Genomic DNA, 23,971 nt, shown 5'->3' with positions numbered 1-23,971 from the left:
ATGTATTTATTTGAAATGCAGGCTAGGACGCTGCTTTCCCAAAGTGCAAATAAGAGAAATTAATGGGAAGCGATGTAAAAAAAACAAATATGAGGTGATGCTGAATTAACACCTGGCTCAGAATCTAATCAACCCTGACTCAAGACAAAAATGAACCAAATTTCGCTAAAATTAACTGATGTGTTTGAGACATTCTGGTTCAAACAAGTCAAACAAAAATAAATATTGTATTTATCTTTTTAGTGTAGTTACTGAAAGGAAAACTTTGTATCGGAGAATCTGAAACAGCTTATTTCCTGCTAAACAGTTAAAGGATGAAGAAAACAACAAACCACCAGCTGCACACTTTGTCAACATGGAATTGCATGAATGTTGGAGCAGGAACATGGTGACAATTTTAAAACAAGTAACATAAAAACAACAACAACAACAACAAAAAAAAACATTCAGTCCATGAAATCTGAGGCCAGAATTGGAGTTGCATTTGGTGGAATGTTTGGTTTGTAGCTGGGCTCAAACACTGTGCGACATTCAGGGAAGAACCTCTCCTGTGCACACAGCTGGATGTGCACCACCGGGTGCAGCAATCACGCGTTCATCTGCAGGGTTACTGTTTAAAAGAACAGGAGGCGTGTTCCTGCTCCAGAGGTGTTGTTCTCACGTAGATGTGAAAAAAAAAAAAAACTGTTCATCAGCCAAACAGGTCCGAACAGGCTCAAAGTGATAATCCCTTTCAGTGAGGTACCTCGGCTGGGATATGCTCCCTTTCAGTCCTCAGAGTTCTCATCTTGTGTCACAGGAAAAGGCTGATTTTGGCAGGGACAGCCTTACAGCCAGTCGTGGAGAAATACTGTCCTTCCACAGGAGTGTACAACATGTCACCCCCTACTGCTTCTACTACGTCAGTGCGGTCACAGTGACCGCGCTGGCACAGCTGTGAGCGGGCACAGTGCTCCACGTGGCTACGAGTCAATGGCAAGAAGGGAACAAAGCGTGTGATGAGCTTCTGTTTGATGATGCTGGACTGGAAGAAGCCACCTGGACAGAGAAACTCAGTTCAGCTCTCTTCATGCAGCGAGAACAGAGTCTAAGGCACACCTGTGCACTAATCATGGTGTCTAATCAGCATCTTGATATGGCACACCTGTGAGGTGGGATGGATTATCTCAGCAAAGGAGAAGTGCTCACTATCACAGATTTAGACTGGTTTGTGAACAATATTTGAGGGAACTGGTGATATTGTGTATGTGGAAAAAGTTTTACATCTTTGAGTTCATCTCATACAAAATGGGAGCAAAACCAAAAGTGCTGCGTTTATATTTTTGAGTGTGTGTATATATATATATATATATATATATATATATATATATATATATATATATATATATATATATATGTACACACACGAGGTATGTTAGAAAAGTATCGTACCTTTTTATTTTTTTCAAAAACTATATGGATTTGATTCATTCGTTTTTTACGTCAGCCAAGCTTGAACCTTCGTGCGCATGCGTGAGTTTTTCCACGCCTGTCGGTTGCGACATTCGACTGTGGGCAGGCTTTGAGTGAGCACTGCTCCACCCCTCTCGTCGTTGTTTCATTGCGAGGAAATGGCGGAATGATTTGGGCTTTTTTTTCCATCAGAATTTTTCAGAAACTGTTAGAGACAGGCAGCTGGAAACCATTCGAAAAATTTATCTGGCTTTCGGTGAAAATTTTACGGGCTTCACAGAGAATAAGGAGTGTTACTACAGCTTTAAGGACAGCCCACAATGTCTCACGGTGCGCCGCGCTCCGAGCCGCCATCGAGAGGCAGAAACCACCACATCATTTCTAAACGGATCGCTGTGTGGTGCCAGGACCGTCGTGTGCAATTTCTCTGGTTATCACAAGAGCTGGACATCAGCCATTTTCCGTCAGATTTCACTTTTAACAAGAGATTTTGTCATGGAAAGCTGCGCGGCTTCGCGTGTCACGACCGATTCGCTGATGAAGCGAGACAAAGGAACACCTCCGTTTCAGAGTGTTAGAGGACAAGTTGGGACATGTCCAGCTCTCCACAATTTCTCTTATACTCACTCGACTGGTAAGCACTGAAAGCCGAGATAGGCATGTGCCAACTTGTCCTCTAACACTCCGAAACGGAGGTGTTCCTTTGTATCGCTTCATCAGCGAATCGGTCGTGACGCGTGAAGCCTCCGCGCGGCTTTCCATGGCAAAATCTCTTGTTAAAAGTGAAATCTGCCAGAAAATGGCTGATGTCCAGCTCTTGTGATAACCAGAGAAATTGCACACGACGGTCCCGGCTCCACACAGCGATCCGTTTAGAAATGATGTGGTGGTTTCTGCGTCTCGATTGTGGCTCGGAGCGCGGCGCGCCGTGCGCCATTGTGGGCCATCCTTAAAGCTGTAGTAACGCTCCTTATTCTCTGTGAAGCCCGTAAAATTTTCACCGAAAACCAGATAAATTTTTCGAATGGTTTCCAGCTGCCTGTCTCTAACAGTTTCTGAAAAAATTCTGATGGAAAAAAAGCCCAAATCATTCTGCCATTTCCTCGTAATGAAACAACAACAAGAGGGGTGGAGCAGTGCTCACTCAAAGCCTGCCCACAGGCGAATGACGCAACCGACAGGCGTGGAAAAACTCACGCATGCGCACGAAGGTTCAAGCTTGGCTGACGTAAAAACATATGAATCAAATCCATATATTTTTTGAAAAAATAAAAAGGTACGATACTTTTCTAACTGACCTCGTATATATATATATAAAGTGGGGAGAGCTGACATTTGCTGTTTGGTATGCTTACGTGTTTTGGGTCAAGGATGAACATTGCAAAAATGGAAAGTGGACTAATATTTTTGGAGAAATTAGCGATATTAGCTAACAACCGTGAACAATGGACGCTGTGCTGCAATGCACCATGGGAGTTTGGGTTTTGAGGTTTCTAAATGTTATTGTGGTTCATGTTAGTTTAAAAGGATTAGTGTTATTGATTTATTGTGTTTTTGTAGTTCAATTGGTTTAATTAGTTTAGTTAAGTGTCACTTTCCCGTTACCATGAAAGAGTTAAGTGTCATGTTGCTGTTACCATGAGTGAAAAGTGTAGTGCTTTTAATGTCTTCTGTCATCATCTCTGTATCTGGGTGTGAAAAAATACAAGCACCTACTAGGGGCAGAATGCATAAAAGACAAAAAGCTCTGTGTGCGTGCATGTGAATAACTTCAATCACAGACAAACTGGAGAGAGCTGACATTTGCCATTTGGTATGCTTATGTACTTTGGATCAAGGATGAACGGCGCCAAAACGGAACGCTGATATGGCTAATATTTTTGGAGAAACTATGGATATTAGCTAACACCACTGAATAATGGATGCTGAAAATTACATTCTGGACTCACACGCCATTCCAGCAGGGGGCAGTAAATCATCTATATATTAAAAATGTGCATGCATTATTTTATTTAGTAAGTTCAATGTAAGCACATAATAAAATTGTAAATACATTAAAAATACGTGGATGACACAAGAAAGTGAAAACACCTACAACCCCAATTCCAATGAAGTTGGGACATTGTATGAAATGTAAATAAAAACAGAATACAATGATTTGCAAATCGTCTTCAACCTATATTCAGTTGAATACACCACAAAGACAAGATATTTAATGTTCAAACTGACAGGCTTTTTTGTCTTTGTGCAAATATTTGCTCATTTTGAAATGGATGCCTGCAACACATTTCAATAAAGCTGGGACAGGGGCAACAAAAGACTTGGAAAGCTGATGAATGCTCAAAGAACACCTGTTTGGAACATTCCACAGTTGAACAGGTTAACTGGAAACAGGTGAGTGTCATGATGGGTATAAAAGGAGCATCCCCAAAAGGCTCAGCCATTCACAAGCAAAGCTGGGGTGAGGATCACCAGTTTGTGAAGAACTGTGTGAAAAAATAGTCTAACAGTTTAAGAACAATGTTTTTCAACGTTCAATTGCAAGAATTTAGAGATTCAGTCATCTACAGTCCATAATATAATCAGAACATTCAGAGAATCTGGAGAACTTTCTACACGTAAGCGGCAAGGCCGAAAACCAACATTGAATGCCTGTGACCTTCAATCCCTCAGACAGCACTCCATAAAAAAAAAAAAAAAATGACATCACTGTGTAAAGGATCTTACTGCGTGGGCTCAGGAACACGTCAGAAAACCATTGTCAGTTAACACAGTTTATCACTACATCTACAAGTGCAAGTTAAAACTCTATCATGCAAAGCAAAAGCCATACATCAACAACATCCAGAAACGCTGCCGCCTTCTCTGGGCCCGAGCTCATTTGAAATGGACAGATGCAAAGTGGAAAAGTGTGCTGTGGTGTGATGAGTCCCCATTTGAAATTGTTTTTGGAAATCATGGATGTCATGTCCTGTGGACAAAAGAGGAAAAAGACCATCCAGATTGTTACCAGCTGAAAGTTCAAAAGCCAGCATCTGTGATGGTATGGGGGTGTGTTAGTGCCCATAGCATGGGCAACTTACACATCTGTGATTGCACCATCAGTGCTGACGTCTCTGCTTATTTCAGTAAGACAATGCCAAGCCACATTCTGCACGTGTTACAACAGTGTGGCGTCGCAGTAAAAGAGTGCAGGTATTAGACTGGCCTGCCTGCAGCCCAGACCTGTCGCCCATTCAAAATGTGTGGCACATTATGAAGTGCAAAATAACCCCGGACTGTTGAACAACTGAAGTCGTACATCAATGGGAAAGATTTCCACCTACAAAGCTTCATCATTTAGTGTCCTCAGTTCCCAAACGTTTATTGAGCGTTGTTAGAAGGAAAGGTGACACAGTGGTAAACATACCACTGTCCCAGCTTTTTTGAAAAATGTTGCAGGCATCCACTTCAAAATGAGCAAATATTTGCACAAAAACAATAATGTTTATCAGTTTGAACATTAACTTGTCTTTGTGGTGTATTTGAAAATCATTGTATTCTGTTTTTATTTATATTTTACACAACGTCTCAACTTCATTGGAACTGGGGTTGTATTTTCATTGTGGTCCATTTAAAAATCAAATGACAAAATAGAAGGAATAATAAAATAAAATACTACTGACAATAATAATAATGACGATGATCATAATAATGGTGTGTATCTGATAACAAGAACCTAAGCAATTTATAAATACATTAAGACAGTAAATTAACATAAAAAAATACATAATTAACAGGAAATAAAAGGGTTGAGTCCTAAAAACTGTTGAGGTCTAGTGTCCTAAAAACATTCTGGACTCACACACCATTCCAACTCATAATAGAAACTTTGCATAATTTATTACTACCCTTGAAAAATATCAGCTACCTATTTTATAAACACTACCCAATCTAGCACCAGTGGATCCCAATGGCCAACACGTGCGTGTATGTGTGTGTGTGCGTGTGTTTATGTAAACGAACTCTTACTTGTGCTGTTGTTATAAACTGTCATTGCGATGGCTTCTTGCAGGTCAGTCCACCTGATCTCCTCTCTGTCCCGGCCAGCCTGCCGATGTTCTAGGGCCAGTTTATTTATCACCTCTTCCCCTACAGTACTGCAGAAAAACACACACACATTTCAACAAAATTAACTCAACTCAACTTTTTTTTCTTATATAGCGCCAAATCACAACAAACAGTTGCCCCAAGGCGCTCCATATTGTAAGGCAAGGCCATACAATAATTATGAAAAACCCCAACGGTCAAAACGACCCCCTATGAGCAAGCACTTGGCCACAGTGGGAAGGAAAAACTCCCTTTTAACAGGAAGAAACCTCCAGCAGAACCAGGCTCAGGGAGGGGCAGTCTTCTGCTGAGACTGGTTGGGGCTGAGGGAAAAAACCAGGAAAAAGACATGCCGTGAAGGGGGGCAGAGATCGATCACTAATGATTAAATGCAGAGTGATGCATACGGAGCAAAAAGAGAAAGAAACAGTGCATCATGGGAACCCCCCCACAGTCTACGTCTAAAGCAGCATAACCAAGGGATGGTCCAGGGTCACCCGATCCAGCCCTAACTATAAGCCTTAGCGAAAAGGAAAGTTTTAAGCCTAATCTTAAAAGTAGAGAGGGTATCTGTCTCCCTGATCTGAATTGGGATCTGGTTCCACAGGAGAGGAGCCTGAAAGCTGAAGGCTCTGCCTCCCATTCTACTCTTACAAACCCTAGGAACTACAAGTAAGCCCGCAGTCTGAGAGCGAAGCGCTCTAATGGGGTAATATGGTACTACGAGGTCCCTAAGATAAGATGGGACCTGATTATTCAAAACCTTATAAGTAAGAAGAAGAATTTTAAATTCTATTCTAGAATTAACAGGAAGCCAATGAAGAGAGGCCAACACGGGTGAGATATGCTCTCTCCTGCTAGTCCCCGTCAGTACTCTAGCTGCAGCATTCTGAACCAACTGAAGGCTTTTTAGGGAACTTTTAGGACAACCTGATAATAATGAATTACAATAGTCCAGCCTAGAGGAAATAAATGCATGAATTAGTTTTTCAGCATCACTCTGAGACAAGACCTTTCTGATTTTAGAGATATTGCGTAAATGCAAAAAGGCAGTCCTACATATTTGTTTAATATGCGCTTTGAATGACATATCCTGATCAAAATGACTCCAAGATTTCTCACAGTATTACTAGAGATCAGGGAAATGCCATCCAGAGTAACGATCTGGTTAGACACCATGCTTCTAAGATTTGTGGGGCCAAGTACAATAACTTCAGTTTTATCTGAGTTTAAAAGCAGGAAATTAGAGGTCATCCATGTCTTTATGTCTGTAAGACAATCCTGCAGTTTAGCTAATTGGTGTGTATCCTCTGGCTTCATGGATAGATAAAGCTGGGTATCATCTGCGTAACAATGAAAATTTAAGCAATACCGTCTAATAATACTGCCTAAGGGAAGCATGTATAAAGTGAATAAAATTGGTCCTAGCACAGAACCTTGTGGAACTCCATAATTAACTTTAGTCTGTGAAGAAGATTCCCCATTTACATGAACAAACTGTAATCTATTAGACAAATATGATTCAAACCACCGCAGCGCAGTGCCTTTAATACCTATGACATGCTCTAATCTCTGTAATAAAATTTTATGGTCAACAGTATCAAAAGCAGCACTGAGGTCCAACAGAACAAGCACAGAGATAAGTCCACTGTCCGAAGCCATAAGAAGATCATTTGTAACCTTCACTAATGCTGTTTCTGTACTATGATGAATTCTAAAACCTGACTGAAACTCTTCAAATAGACCATTCCTCTGCAGGTGATCAGTTAGCTGTTTTACAACTACCCTCTTAAGAATCTTTGAGAGAAAAGGAAGGTTGAAGATTGGCCTATAATTAGCTAAGACAGCTGGGTCAAGTGATGGCTTTTTAAGTAATGGTTTAATTACTGCCACCTTAAAGGCCTGTGGTACATAACCAACTAACAAAGATAGATTGATCATATTTAAGATTGAAGCATTAAATAATGGTAGGACTTCCTTGAGCAGCCTGGCAGGAATGGGGTCTAATAAACATGTTGATGGTTTGGATGAAGTAACTAATGAAAATAACTCAGACAGAACAATCGGAGAGAAAGAGTCTAACCAAATACCGGCATCACTGAAAGCAGCCAAAGATAACGATACATCTTTGGGATGGTTATGAGTAATTTTTTCTCTAATAGTCAAAATTTTGTTAGCAAAGAAAGTCATGAAGTCATTACTAGTTAAAGTTAATGGAATACTCAGCTCAATAGAGCTCTGACTCTTTGTCAGCCTGGCTACAGTGCTGAAAAGAAACCTGAGGTTATTCTTATTTTCTTCAATTAGTGATGAGTAGAAAGATGTCCTAGCTTTACGGAGGGCTTTTTTTTTTATAGAGCAACAAACTCTTTTTCCAGGCTAAGCGAAGATCTTCTAAATTAGTGAGACGCCATTTCCTCTCCAACTTACGGGTTATCTGCTTTAAGCTACGAGTTTGTGAGTTATACCACGGAGTCAGACACTTCTGATTTAAAGCTCTCTTTTTCAGAGGAGCTACAGCATCCAAAGTTGTCTTCAAAGAGGATGTAAAACTATTGACGAGATACTCTAACTCCCTTACAGAGTTTAGGTAGCTACTCTGCTCTGTGTTGGTATATGACATTAGAGAACATAAAGAAGGAATCATATCCTTAAACCTAGTTACAGCGCTTTCTGAAAGACTTCTAGTGTAATGAAACTTATTCCCCACTGCAGGGTAGTCCATCAGGGTAACTGTAAATGTTATTAAAAAATGATCAGACAGAAGGGAGTTTTCAGGGAATACTGTTAAGTCTTCTATTTCCATACCATAAGTCAGAACAAGATCTAAGATATGATTAAAGTGGTGGGTGGACTCATTTACTTTTTGAGCAAAGCCGATAGAGTCTAATAATAGATTAAATGCAGTGTTGAGGCTGTCATTCTCAGCATCTGTGTGGATGTTAAAATCGCCCACTATAATTATCTTATCTGAGCTAAGCACTAAGTAATTAAAGGTTACAAACCATGCTGCCAAGCAGACAAGTGATGGCAGTTTATTGCAATTATTTTTTAAGTCAAAGCATCAAACAGACAAACTTAAACTTCACCTGTATATTTTTATTCAATGACATATCTAATTTCCTACGATGCATAAGTCAAGGACAAGTAACCTTTCACCATCAGCTGAGTGTGAACAGATAACAGTAAGTGGATGACATTTTACTGTACCACAAACTCTAAATCCTGATACGTGTTAAAAAAAATCCATCTGTCATCTAGTGTTGAGGTTGCAGATTGCATTATGCCACTATTTGGTTTCCCTTCACATTTTAACTTATTTGGCAACAGGGATTCATGCTCGCTTGGCTTCTCTTGTGAAAAGCAATATGTATGATTGTTCATTTCCCAAAATTGAGGGTTCTCAAAAGTGTTAGCCTGCACTAGCAAACAGCAAACAGTGTATCAGGGAACAACCACTGACTGGTTGTTTTTTCTTGTTTTCTGGCTGGGCTACAAAATATTAAAGGCAGAGTAAGTGTGTCCTTTTCGGGTTACTGTATCAACATGACAGTACAACATTAAGCAGCCTGCTCCCATTGCAACTATCACAGATTCTTGGAGAATTCAAACTAGATGGTTAAATTTGGGATGCATCAACAGCCACTTTCCCACATTTCTTGTTCCACAAGTGATGTGTGTGTTACTCCAGGCACCTAATGAAGATGTAGATCGCCTTGCGGTAGTTTGTACGAAATACAACGTGCGAGGGACCCAGAAAGGGCTCCAGGATGTCGATGACACCCGGAGACATCTTTTCCATCTCATCAAAAATGAACACAGATCGGGCGCACTCTGTCAGGTTTCCCTGCACCCAGCTCTTCAATTCTTCCTACAAAACACAAGAGGGCCATCTAAACAGTCCGCATTCCAAGCAGCAGTAAAATGTCAAAGTAATAAAACAGTGACAGGTTACCCTGTACTTATCCACCACTTCAGGTAAGGGAAAATGCAGCGTCGGCACAAACTGGTGCACATACGAGCTGCTCATAGCTGAGCCGTACAGATGATTTCCCAGCATGGAGCTGACCAGCGTCTTTCCTGTTCCAGAAGAGCCATGGAAGGACAGCACCAATGGCCGGTCTGGGCTTTTATTCTTAAGGAATTTTGCCACTTCCTCTGACACAATGTCCTGGGCCAGATGCTGTCCATAAACATTCTTGTAAAGGTCCCACTCCAGATCTGAGAAGACAACCGTGATATCAATGAATGCTAATGCAAGGCCTGATAAAGCTATCAACAAGGGTTCAACAGACACAAACATACTTTGTTATAACTGCACAGACACACATGCGCCATTACATATCACAATTTAATTTTTTTAATTTATTTTCATTTATATAGCGCCAAATCACAACAGAGTTGCCTCAAAGCGCTTCGCACAGGTAAGGTCTAACCTTACCAACCCCCAGAGCAACAGTGGTAAGGAAAAACTCCCTCTGAGGAAGAAACCTCAATAGACCAGACTCAAAGGGGTGACCCTCTGCTTGGGCCAGGCTACAGACAGAAATTACAGAACAATTCACGGACAAATATACAAGAAATGCTATTGGTGCACAGGACAGGAGGGTTGCCAACACAAATACATCTCCCATCTCTGGATGGAGCTGCACCTTAAACAGAGAGAAAAAACAGAATCAGGCATCAGAAAGACAAAAAATACTGTATAATTTGCCAGCATTAAACAACAAGAAAAACAGAAGAAATACTAAGGTGATCGCCAGCCACTAGCCCTAAACTTCACTAAAAGACCCAGAATTTAGGTAAAGTTGAGGCCGCGGCCCGCTGCAATTACTAATAAATGAATTAAAACAGTAAAAAGCGTAAAACAAAACTGTACCAGTGTGCTAGCCATATGAAAGGGAAAATAAGTGCATCTTAAGTCTGGACTTGAAAATCTCCACAGAATCTGACTGTTTTATTGACGCAGGGAGATCATTCCACAGAACAGGGGCATCATAAGAGAAAGCTCTGTGACCCGCAGACTTCTTATTCACCTTAGGGACACAAAGTAGTCCTGCACCCTGAGAATGTAAAGCCCGGGCCGGTACGTAAGGTTTAATTAGGTCAGCTAGGTAGGGAGGTGCCAGTTTTATAGTTTTATAATTTTATAGGTTAGTAGCAGAACCTTAAAATCTGATCTCACTGGGACAGGAAGCCAGTGAAGGGATGCCAAAATGGGTGTAATGTGGTTGTACTTTCTGCCTCGTGTCAAAAGTCTGGCTGCAGCATTTTGAACCAATTGGCGACCCCTAATGCTAGACTGCAGTAAACCAGAAAATAGACCATTGCAGTAGTCCAATCTAGCAGTGATAAATGCATGGATCAGGGTCTCAGCATCAACCACAGACAGGATGGGACAAATCTTCGTTATATTTCGCAGGTGGAAGAAAGCAGTCCTAGTAATATTTCTAATGTGGAGGCCAAAGGACAACGAAGGATCAAAAATTACCCCAAGGTTCCTCACTTTGTCAGTGTGATATACGACACACGAGCTGAGGCTGAGCGTTAACTGGTCAAATTGATGCCGATGTCTCAATGGACCAAGAACCATCATTTCAGTCTTATCAGAGTTTAAAAGTAGGAAGTTTCTAGACATCCAACTTCTCACTGCTGCAAGGCAATCTTCTAAGGATTTTATGTGAACGAGATGACCAGCAGTTATCGGCATGTATAACTGAGTATCATCTGCATAGCAGTGAAAAGTAATCCCAAAACGCCGCAATATGTGCTATACGAGGTCTATTAGAAAAGTATCGGACCTTTTTATTTTTTTCAAAAACCTGATGGATTTGAATCACGTGTGTTTGCATGAGCAAACCTTGAACCTTCGTATGCATGCGTGAACTTTTTCACGCCTGTCGACTGCGTCATTTCCTGGTAAGCAGCCTTTGTGTGGGACGTGTGCAGTGCGCTCGGCGGATTTTGATTCCAAGGAAAAAGACATAACGACTGGAGCAGTGCCGCATCAAATTTTGCCAGAAACTGGGCGACAGCCAAGTACACTCAACAAAAATATAAACACAACACTTTTGGTTTTGCTCCCATTTTGTATGAGATGAAGTCAAAGATGTAAAACTTTTTCCACATACACAATATCACCATTTCCCTCAAATATTGTTCACAAACCAGTCTAATCTGTGATAGTGAGCACTTCTCCTTTGCTGAGATAATCCATCCCACCTCACAGGTGTGCCATATCAAGATGCTGATTAGACACCATGATTAGTGCACAGGTGTGCCTTAGACTGCCCACAATAAAAGGCCACTCTGAAAGGTGCAGTTTTATCACACAGCACAATGCCACAGATGTCGCAAGATTTGAGGGAGCGTGCAATTGGCATGCTGACAGCAGGAATGTCAACCAGAGCTGTTGCTCGTGTATTGAATGTTCATTTCTCTACCATAAGCCGTCTCCAAAGGCGTTTCAGAGAATTTGGCAGTACATCCAACCAGCCTCACAACCGCAGACCACGTGTAACCACACCAGCCCAGGACCTCCACATCCAGCATATTCACCTCCAAGATCGTCTGAGACCAGCCACTCGGAGAGCTGCTGAAACAATCGGTTTGCATAACCAAAGAATTTCTGCACAAACTGTCAGAAACCGTCTCAGGGAAGCTCATCTGCATGCTCGTCGTCCTCATCAGGGTCTCAACCTGACTCCAGTTCGTCGTCGTAACCGACTTGAGTGGGCAAATGCTCACATTCGCTGGCGTTTGGCACGTTGGAGAGGTGTTCTCTTCACGGATGAATCCTGGTTCACACTGTTCAGGGCAGATGGCAGACAGCGTGTGTGGCGTCGTGTGGGTGAGCGGTTTTCTGATGTCAATGTTGTGGATTTTATTGATAGCATTTTGAAAGCACAGAGATACCGTGACAAGATCCTGAGGCCCATTGTTGTGCCATACATCCAAGAACATCACCTCATGTTGCAGCAGGATAATGCACGGCCCCATGTTGCAAGGATCTGTACACAATTCTTGAAAGCTGAAAATGTCCCAGTTCTTGCATGGCCGGCATACTCACCGGACATGTCACCCATTAAGCATGTTTGGGATGCTCTGGACCGGCGTATACGACAGCGTGTACCAGTTCCTGCCAATATCCAGCAACTTCGCACAGCCATTGTAGAGGAGTGGACCAACATTCCACAGGCCACAATTGACAACCTGATCAACTCTATGTGAAGGAGATGAGTTGCACTGCATGAGGCAAATGGTGGTCACACCAGATACTGACTGGTATCCCCCCCAATAAAACAAAACTGCACCTTTCAGAGTGGCCTTTTATTGTGGACAGTATAAGGCACACCTGTGCACTAATCATGGTGTCTAATCAGCATCTTGGTATAGCAGACCTGTGAGGTGGGATGGATTATCTCAGCAAAGGAGAAGTGCTCACTATCACAGATTTAGACTGGTTTGTGAACAATATTTGAGGGAAATTGTGATATTGTGTATGTGGAAAAAGTTTTAGATCTTTGAGTTCATCTCATACAAAATGGGAGCAAAACCAAAAGTGTTGCGTTTATATTTTTGTTGAGTGTAGAAACCATTCGGATGATTCAGACGGCTTTCAGTGACTTTTCAGTCGTGTGACTATCCGAGAAATTGTGGAAGAGCTGGGCATGTCACAGCATGTCCTGTGAGACTTCAACACGAAGGCGCTTTTGCTGTGCCATCAGCAGCAGCATGAATTTCACAGCCACTCTTTTCATGGCCAAATCTTCTGTCACAGTGGAATGTGCTGAAAAAGTGCTGATGTCCACCTCTTCCGCAATTTCTCGGACAGTCACACGACAGTCCCACATCACCACGGCGTTCACTTTGGAAATGATCTGGTCATTTCAGCATGTTGATGGCCGACCGGAGCGTGGCTCGCTCTCCACCGTTGTGCGGACGTCTTTAAACCAATTGTACCGCTCCTTAATCTGTGTGATGCCCATAGGATCATCACCAAAATCCGTCTGAATCATCCGAATGGTTTCCACCTGGCTGTCGCCCAGTTTCTGGCAAAATTTGATGCGGCGCTGCTCCAGTCGTTCCGTCTTTTTCCTTAGAATGAAAAATCGCCAAGCACACGGCACACACCTCACACAAAGGCTGCTTACCAGAAAATGATGCAATCGACAGGTGTGAAAAAGTTCACGCATGCGCACGAAGTTTCAAGGTTTGCTCATGCAAGCACACGTGATTTAAATCTATCAGGTTTTTGCAAAAAATAAAAAGGTCCGATACTTTTCTAACAGACCTCGTATAAAGGGAGAAAAGCAGGGGGCCTAAGACAGACCCCTGTGGAACCCCAAATTTCATGTCACTAAGGTAAGAGGTAGTGTTACTGTACAAAACACAGTGAGAATGACTGGTCAAGTATGACATCAGCCATGCAAGGGCACTCCCAGTAAACCCAAAATAATTTTCCAGCCTATCAAGTAGAATATGATGATCCACTGTATCAAATGCAGCACTGAGATCTAACAGCAACAGAACCGTAGTGGTGTCCGAATCCATTGTAAGCAGAAGATCATTCACCACTTTAGTGAGAGCCGTCTCTGTGGAATGATATTTTCTAAAAGCAGACTGCAGTGGCTCAAAGAGATTATTCTCAGTAAGATAGTCTACGAGCTGTCGTGACACCACTTTTTCCAGAATTTTAGAGAAAAATTATAGATTTGATATCGGCTGATAGTTTTTCAATACACTAGGGTCAAGATTAGGTTTCTTAAGTAATGGTTTAATCACTGCAGATTTGAAACATTTAGGAACAGATCCAGAAGTTACAGAAAGATTAATAATTTCCAGCACAGTCAGCCCAACAGTGGGCCACAGGTCCTTAAACAATTTTGTTGGTATAGGATCAAATAAACAGGTTGTGCTTTTTGTTGACATTACAAGTTTTGTCAGCATGCCTAGCGAGATACTGTCAAATTCTGTAAATCTAAGTAATATGTCAGTAGTGGTGCCCACATCAATAATTAATTAATCAATTAATCAATTTTTTTATATAGCGCCAAATCACAACAAACAGTTGCCCCAAGGCGCTTTATATTGTAAGGCAAGGCCATACAATAATTATGTAAAACCCCAACGGTCAAAAGGGCTTTTTTATAGAGCAACAGACTCTTTTTCCAGGCTAAATGAAGATCTTCTAAATTAGTGAGACGCCATTTCCTCTCCAACTTACGGGTTATCTGCTTTAAGCTACGAGTTTGTGAGTTATACCACGGAATCAGACACTTCTGATTTAAAGCTCTCTTTTTCAGAGGAGCTACAGCATCCAAAGTTGTCTTCAATGAGGATGTAAAACTATTGACGAGATACTCTATCTCCCTTACAGAGTTTAGGTAGCTACTCTGCACTGTGTTGGTATATGGCATTAGAGAACATAAAGAAGGAATCATATCCTTAAACCTAGTTACAGCGCTTTCTGAAAGACTTCTAGTGTAATGAAACTTATTCCCCACTGCTGGGTAGTCCATCAGAGTAAATGTAAATGTTATTAAGAAATGATCAGACAGAAGGGAGTTTTCAGGGAATACTGTTAAGTCTTCTATTTCCATACCATAAGTCAGAACAAGATCTAAGATATGATTAAAGTGGTGGGTGGACTCATTTACTTTTTGAGCAAAGCCAATAGAGTCTAATAATAGAATAAATGCAGTGTTGAGGCTGTCATTCTCAGCATCTGTGTGGATGTTAAAATTGCCCACTATAATTATCTTATCTGAGCTAAGCACTAAGTCAGACAAAGGTCTGAAAATTCACAGAGAAACTCACAGTAACGACCAGGTGGACGATAGATAATAACAAATAAAAACTGGTTTTTGGGACTTCCAATTTGGATGGACAAGACTAAGAGACAAGCTTTCAATGAATTAAAGCTCTGTCTGGGTTTTGGATTAATTATAAGCTGGAATGGAAGATTGCTGCTAATCCTCCACCCCGGCCCGTGCTACGAGCATTCTGACAGTTAGTGTGACTCGGGGGTGTTGACTCATTTAAACTAACATATTCATCCTGCTGTAACCAGGTTTCTGTTAGGCAGAATAAATCAATATGTTGATCAATTATTATATCATTTACCAACAGGGACTTAGAAGAGAGAGACCTAATGTAGCAGGGTGTAGTGGCTGGGTTAAGGCGTGTTGGGATATGTTTAACCTGATGTCTTCTATTTTCTTCCCAAAGTAATCCAGGAAATCTTGTGCTGTAAAAGGAGAGTGAGCTACAGGTGGTTGTCCATGAATAAGTGTTGCCACCGTGTCGAACAAGAACTTTGAGTTATGCTTGTTTTGTTGATCAAATCAGAGTAGGTCCGCTTTGTAGCCAATAATGCATGCTTATAGTCTAAGATAGCATCATGCCACGCAAGGTGAAATACTTCTAATTTTGAATGGCGCCATTTCCGTTCCATATCTCTTGCTTTATGCTTGAGGTCATGCAGATAATCATTGAACCAAGGTGACTGTGATTTAGGGGAGCGTGATTTTAACACAGGTGGTGCAATCATGTCGAGTGTAGTTTTGAGCACTGAGTTTAAACTATCCACAAGTCCGTCAGACTGGGTATTTGTCAAATGTGAAGCTAAGACATCAGGCAGTCTAGCTTCAAGTTCAGTCTTAGTTGAGGAGTTGATGCATCGCCGTAATGATATATAAGGTTGTTGTTCCACTAAAGCGAAAGAAGCGAAACTGTAAACTTAATAAGTGAGTGATCAGACACCACTGATGTAAGAGGCATGATGTCAATATTCGTGACAGCAATACCACGTGCGAGAACCAGATCCAGGGTATTTCCACGAATGTGCGTCGAATCCCGAATGCATTGCCGAAATCCTAATGCATCCACAATTTCCATAAATGATTTGCAGAGGGGATCAGAAGGCTTATTTATATGAATGTTAAAGTCACCAATGATCAGAATGTTATCTACACTAGTTGACAAGTTAGAGATGAACGCACCAAATTCATCTAAGAATTCAGAATATGGGCCAGGAGGCCTATATACAGTGACAAAGTAATACGACTGATTTTTATTCTGACCTTGGCAATGTGTAATATCCTGAGCAGAGCGGAGAATCAGATGCTCAAACCAGTTATATTTGTGACCCCAACAGCTAATAAGCTAAACCTAGATTTATAAATAAGTGTAACACTCCCGCCTTGCTTCGTATCACGAGGGACGTGACTAAATGTATATGCTGGTGGGCAGGCCTCATTTAAGGGGAGGACAGCTGTAGGTTTAAGCCAGGTTTCACATCACGTATCCTGTGTCTGTTTCAAACACATCCCCCAAAAATTAGTCGCAAGTTGCAATGGCCATGTCAACCACAGCGGCAATACAATTACAGAGGTGGTATGAATGTGGGAGGAAAAATAATACCCAAGTTAAGATGATAAAGAGTTGGCCTGCATCAGATCAGTTCAACCAGCAATAACTGTGTACCTGCCTTAATTTAGAGTGACCTCAAGCAGGTCAATGTCCAATTCAGGAGGCGACCTCCTGGACTCATTCCCGTCATGCTACATAAATTAGTGATTGGCCACAGAACTTTGGGACAAAAGGCTGGGAAAAGATTTACTTTCTGAGCCAAATTCTGAGGCGTACAAAGTATGTGAAAAAGAAAATACTTGGTGATACCTAAAACTCCCATTACACAGGGGTCTGTTCAGTGGTCCTTGTGCGGTCAAGAAATCAGCCAGTGTTTTGGACTCACGACAGTTTAGGTATTTTTTTGCCATTAATTATATAATCAAGAGTTAGACTCACAGAGCCCTGTGTGGAGCTGCAGTCTGGTCGGAAGAGGACAAAGTGAGGAAAGGACAGTTATGTGACTCTTTTTCAGTCCCTGCAATGGCTTTTAAAAAAATCTGTTTTGATTTTTCATGGCTCAGTTGTTTTCCAGCAATAAAAAGTCCACTGAAAGGTGTTAATTTTCCAATGATGTCATTTTTCTGCAGATTTAACTGATGCCGCTAGTGTGAATGATACACACAAGATAAATTCAAACTGAAGAGTGTGAAAAATGAACCATTTACTATTTAGCTTGCTTTGTCTGCCATCTCTCTCTCTCTCTCTCTCTCTCTCAGAGTTCGCACAAACAGCAAAATCTCTGTGGGAGTTCAGCATTGGCATCATTATACAACTAATCTAAGTGACAAAGTCAGAGATATGAGATTTTGATGGTTTGAGCATGGGCAGAGGAGGGACCCAGGGTATATAGGGAGAAGGATGCTGAGGATAGATTCACCAAGTAGGGGGAGATGAGGGAGGCAAAAGAGGAGGTTTACAGATGTGGTGAAGGAGGACATGCAGGTGGTTGATGTGACAGAAGAAGATGCAGAGGACAACCTTCGTCAGTTCTTTCCTGGATGAAGAGTGAAATGTCTTCAAAGAACTAAACAAGTCTAGTTGGCCTGACTCAACCTTTTGTCTAGCGGGGACTGCTGTTAGTAAGTGCTGCTGCCATTACACAGCTCCAATGAAGACTTTCAGGTTATTGTCAACAGCATTATCATGTTATCCCCATCTAAAGATAGGCAGTTGTGTGGCAGGATTAAAACTATGAATAAGAATAAGATATTTATCTTGGAATAATAGCTATTTTGGGGCGTTTGTAATGGACTAATTTTGTGTCTGGGTAGTTGCTATCCAAGACCCAAGGTGGTTTGATGATGTAGACATACATAAAATCAGCGCATGATCCCTGACCTGACTCACAACATGATGTGGTGGAAAAAACTAATACATCAGAGTCCAGATCGACAGCAACAGCCAACATTGCCCCCTCAAAAAAAGTTTTTGGAGTCTGCATTACTTTTAATGGCAACTTAGTGTTCTGCTGTAGATATCATCATCAATTTTATTTATATAGCGCCAAATCACAACAAACAGTTGCCCAAGGCGCTTTATTTGTAAGGCAAGGCCATACAATAATTACGTAAAAACCACCAACGGTCAAACAACCCCCTGTGAGCAAGCACTTGGTGACAGTGGGAAGGAAGAACTCCCTTTTAACAGGAAGAAACCTCCAGCAGAACCAGGCTCAGGGAGGGCAGTCTTCTGCCGGGACTGGTTGGGGCTGAGGGAGAGAACCAAGAAAAAGACATGCTGTGGAGGGGAGCAGGAGATCAATCACTAATGATAAATGCAGAGTGGTGCATACAGAGCAAAAAGAGAAGAAACACTCAGTGCATCATGGGAACCCCCCAGCAGTCTAAGTCTATAGCAGCATAACTAAGGGATGGTTCAGGGTCACCTGATCCAGCCTAACTATAAGGTTTAGCAAAAAGGAAAGTTTAAGCCTAATCTTAAAAGTAGAGAGGGTGTCTGTCTCCCTGATCCGAATTGGGAGGCTGGTTCCACAGGAGAGGAGCCTGAAAGCTGAAGGCTCTGCCTCCCATTCTACTCTACAAACCCTAGGAACTACAAGTAAGCCTGCAGTCTGAGAGCGAAGCGCTCTATTGGGGTGATATGGTACTATGAGGTCCCTAAGATAAGATGGACCTGATTATTCAAACCTTATAAGTAAGAAGAAGAATTTTAAATTCTATTCTAGAATTACAGGAAGCCAATAAGAGAGGCCAATTGGGTGAGATATGCTCTCTCCTTCTAGTCCCCGTTAGTACTCTAGCTGCAGCATTTTGAATTAACTGAAGGCTTTTCAGGGAACTTTTAGGACAACCTGATAATATGAATTACAATAGTCCAGCCTAGAGGAAATAAATGCATGAATTAGTTTTTCAGCATCACTCTGAGACAAGGCCTTTCTAATTTTAGAGATATTGCGTAAATGCAAAAAAGCAGTCCTACATATTTGTTTAATATTGCGCATTGAATGACATAGCCTGATCAAAAATGATCTAGATTTCTCACAGTATTTACTATTATGACAATCCTGCAGTTTAGCTAATTGGTGTGTGTCCTCTGGCTTCATGGATAGATAAAGCTGGGTATCATCTGCGTAACAATGAAAATTTAAGCAATGCCGTCTAATAATACTGCCTAAGGGAAGCATGTATAAAGTGAATAAAATTAGTCCTAGCACAGAACCTTGTGGAACTCCATAATTAACCTTAGTCTGTGAAGAAGATTCCCCATTTACATGAACAAATTGTAATCTATTAGATAAATATGATTCAAACCACCGCAGCGCAGTGCCTTTAATACCTATGGCATGCTGTAATCTCTGTAATAAAATTTTATGGTCAACAGTATCAAAAGCAGCACTGAGGTCTAACAGGACGAGCACAGAGATGAGTCCACTGTCTGAGGCCATAAGAAGATCATTTGTAACCTTCACTAATGCTGTTTCTGTACTATAATGAATTCTAAAACCTGACTGAAACTCTTCAAATAGACCATTCCTCTGCAGATGATCAGTTAGCTGATCAGCTGTTAGATGATCAGTTACTCACATTGACATTTACTCTTTAAACTGCATACTTGTCATTTTATATCTAGTTTAGAATTTTAAACGTTAAAAACGTACATCTGCAAATAAATATAAAACTGAAGAACAAAAACAAGTGTGATTCAATTCAATGAATTTATATAGCACCAAATCACAACACAAGTTGCTCCCAAGGCGCGTCACAAGTTTTGATAAGAAGGAGTGGTTAGTTATTGGTATTTTTGCTGTTTGAGGTTAATTACAGGGATGAGAATGGCAAATTCAATTTTCATAGAAAATAAGCCAGGGTGCAGGGGCTGCAGGCCCCGGCGGGTCCAGGGCGGAGCATTTTTGCTGTTTTAAAACATGTAAATTGCACTAAAATTATATTAAAAACTACTATAAATGCCAGGTGTTCATATCTATAATTCAAACGTAACCCTTACTAAGACCATCTACTGTACATGTGTATTTTTGTGACCAAAATTTTTTCATAACTAGACTTAATTGATTTTCAGCATTCTCCACTTTCAGCATGGCACACTTGTCAACAAACATACATGTACATGTATATCCTCAAATACATGTACATGTATAATCAAATGTTCTATGTCCATTGAACTGTCAGACCATATAAGGTTTATATTTAGTCGATGTGATCTCCACCTATAACACTGTCATCACGTGTATACATGTATATAATATACACACACATACATGCATATATAATTACAATAACGTCAAAATGTCTGTTTACATAATCCACTGACTGTGTGTGTGTGCGCAACACAGAAGAAAGGGCGGGAGAAACGCATACGAGTATATAACCTTTGCGCTGATTGGTCATAAGCTTTGTAATAACCAATGAAAACGTGTGTAAGTAATAGCTTCGACTGAGCTTCAATACAGTCTCGGTTTTTATGATTTGTTGGAGGGAAAACAACCGAATACAGTGGTCCATCGTTTATCACGGGAGTTATGTTCTAAAAGTAGCCCACGATAGGCGAAATCCACTAAGTAGTCAGCATTATTTTTTACAATTATTATAGACGTTTTAAGGTTGTAAAACCCCTCACTACACACTATACACTTTTCTCAAACAGGCATTAACATTTTCTCACTTTTCTCTCCTGTGTAAACACTCTGAAAGTTCAAACATTAGTAGAAAAATAAGTCCAGTATTATAGAATGAAACCAAAGATCAAAACCTGTTTTCAGGCCCAAACATTTATTTGAGAAATAAAAATAGAACGTTTTCCTATAAATAATTATGATGGCTTTTAGAACTAACGAATTTTAACGATCAACCTACGAGGTTGGACACATAAGAAATTATTAATAGTGACTGACCAGTATCTCACCGTTCCTCTGATCGCGCCTCTGCGTCTTGGCGCCGCTCCGCTCTTTTTCCACTGAGTCACACCTCGCTGCAGGTGTCTTTTTCCGAGTGAAGAACACAGTTATGGGTAGTTGGCATTCTTTTTTCTTCTGGCCGAGAAGCAGAACACAATGCGCATGCTGTTTCTTCACTCACTGCCTCCGGTGTTACCGTTGCGAGACGGATGCAAGACCCGCAAAGATATGGAGTTAAAATTGTCTCAATATTTGTAAATTCACACAGGGTGATCTACAAATAATCATTGATTTGCAAATGTGTTCAGATATCCACAAATGCAAATTTCATATTTGTAACTTGTAAACTGGTCTTTGCAAATAATGTTGCATTTGCAAATATAAAACTTAATTTGTAAAAAAAAAATTACATTTGTAAAACTGGAAATTGTATTTGTGAATTGAGGTTCAGCATTTGTGGATCACCAATTACACGCATTCATCGCTTTCCTCTGCGACGTCATTTTGAGACATTCTTTTCGCGAACACAGATCCACAAACAAATGCCGACTGATTCACAAATACACACGCACACTGGATATCCACTAGATGGCAGTATGGTTCCATTTATTGATGTGGCAAGCTGAATTATTTTTTAAAATTATGTGTCCGCGGATTTCATCATGGGAAAGGGGGCGGGGGTGTTAGTGTTGTACTCTTTAACGCAGTGGTTCAAATAAACGTATTAAACAGCATTGCGCCTGTGCATGCTCCGTGACACAGACATGCTGCAAAATTCTTCTTTTAAAAACTTGAACGTTCTAAAAGTTGCTACATTTAGCTAAGCTTCGCACATGAGCCACACAGCGTCACCGCAGCAACCAACCAGTCCCGCTTTATGACAACTGTCGCAACAGCCAGGCTCCGCGGATCTGAGGAAACTGATTTGTATCTGTAACACACAGATCAGTGTCCGTGGACTTATAAAACTTGCATGATGCCATTAAAAAAAGAACGCTTTGCGATAAGCATTTTAAATACTCAGTAACGATCACGATTAAAGAGTCATCCGGGAGCATATAGTTTCAGTTTGCCACATCAATTAATGGAACCACACTGCCATCTAGTGGATATCCAGTGTGCGTGTGTATTTGTGAATCAGCAGGCATTTGTTTGTGGATCTGTGTTCGCGAAAAGAATGTCTCACAATGACGTCGCAGAGGAAAGCGATGAATGCGTGTAATTGGTGATCCACAAATGCTGAACCTCAATTCACAAATACAATTTCCAGTTTTACAAATGTAATTTTTTTTTTTTTTTTTACAAATTAAGTTTTATATTTGCAAATGCAACATTATTTGCAAAGACCAGTTTAATCAATCAATCAATCAATCAATTTTTTTTATATAGCGCCAAATCACATTGCCCCAAGGCGCTTTATATTGTAAGGCAAGGCCATACAATAATTATGTAAAACCCCAACGGTTTAGTTTACAAGTTACAAATATGAAATTTGCATTTGTGGATATCCGGCAGGGGTGGTGGCCAAGTGGTTAATGCGCTTGGTTTCAGTTCGGAAGGTTCTAGGTTCAAATACCACCCCTGCCACATGTCTCCATGTAATGTGGAGTTGCGTCTGGAAGGGCATCCGGCGTAAAACCTGTGCCAAATCAACATGCAGATGCACCTTGGATTTGCTGTGGCGACCCCGAGTGCAAACAAGGGAGTAGCCGAAGGGCCTTACTTTTGCATTTGTGGATATCTGAACACATTTGCAAATCAATGATTATTTGTAGATCACCCTGTGTGCATTTACAAATATTAATGAGACAATTTTAACTCCATACAAAGAAGCCAAGTCATTAAAAACATACAAACTTCTCTCAGTGGCCACGGAGCTCTGCGGCTGCGGTTACCGAGACCATGCAGAAAAAAAAGACAAAAAGAAGAAGCAGCAGCATGCAAAATTGCACTAAAATCCGCGAAACTGCGAGACCGCGAAAGGTGAACCGCGATATAGCCAGGGACCACTGTACACTACATGCCCATTGTGCACCTACTTCATACTGGTCACTGATCAGCACAGCGTTACTTCCGCGTTCGGCTGACTGACGGACTGATCGAACTTGCTGCGTCGGCGATAACAAACAAAGACCACTCAGTGTTCTGAATAGACAATTTTTTTAAAGGTACTCCTGGCATTTTTTTTTTTTTTTTTTTTTTGCTTTCTTACCCCCCCCCTAAAATTTTCTCAGCGGATTTGGACGTTTCACAAAATCGACCCCCCGGACTGTCAAATCCGCGGATCCGCGGAAAAATCTCATCCCTGTAATTAAGACTAAATAATAGACATTTTAGGAGCTAGCTCAGTACTTCCACACACGACAGTTTAAGATGCTAAGCTAATGCTACCCCAAGTATAAAATACCAGTGAAGCGTCGCTGGCTAATTGTACGAGAAATATAACGCAAAAAAAAAAAAAAAATCTCACCTCTAGTGTTTGGTTTAAAGTCACAGTCGCAGCTCTCTGATAATGTGCAGTAAAGTTTCTGAAAAACGCTACTAACAGGATCACAAAGCAATAATAACAACACAGAAAGGGCTGCCAACATTTTAGCTTCCTGTTGGTTAACGGCAAACCCGGCAGGATCCTGTAGTTTTCTA

At 41.0% G+C, this 23,971-nt stretch overlaps 1 protein-coding gene across 1 annotated transcript; it reads right to left on the bottom strand.

The window, feature by feature from the left end:
* Positions 1-23,971, bottom strand: tor2a (torsin family 2, member A). The gene is made up of 5 exons (XM_034171131.1): positions 23,799-23,971; positions 9,497-9,762; positions 9,237-9,412; positions 5,464-5,591; positions 1-1,038 (listed from the first exon to the last, which is right to left on the bottom strand). Exons 1-5 carry the CDS (start codon positions 23,917-23,919, stop codon positions 794-796), a joined length of 936 nt encoding a protein of 311 aa, XP_034027022.1. The 5' UTR covers positions 23,920-23,971; the 3' UTR covers positions 1-793.

The sequence above is a fragment of the Thalassophryne amazonica genome, chromosome 5 (genome assembly GCF_902500255.1).
Source record: "Thalassophryne amazonica chromosome 5, fThaAma1.1, whole genome shotgun sequence".
In the NCBI taxonomy this organism is placed as follows: Eukaryota; Metazoa; Chordata; class Actinopteri; order Batrachoidiformes; family Batrachoididae; genus Thalassophryne; species Thalassophryne amazonica.
This window is presented reverse-complemented; position numbering and strand designations above follow the sequence as displayed.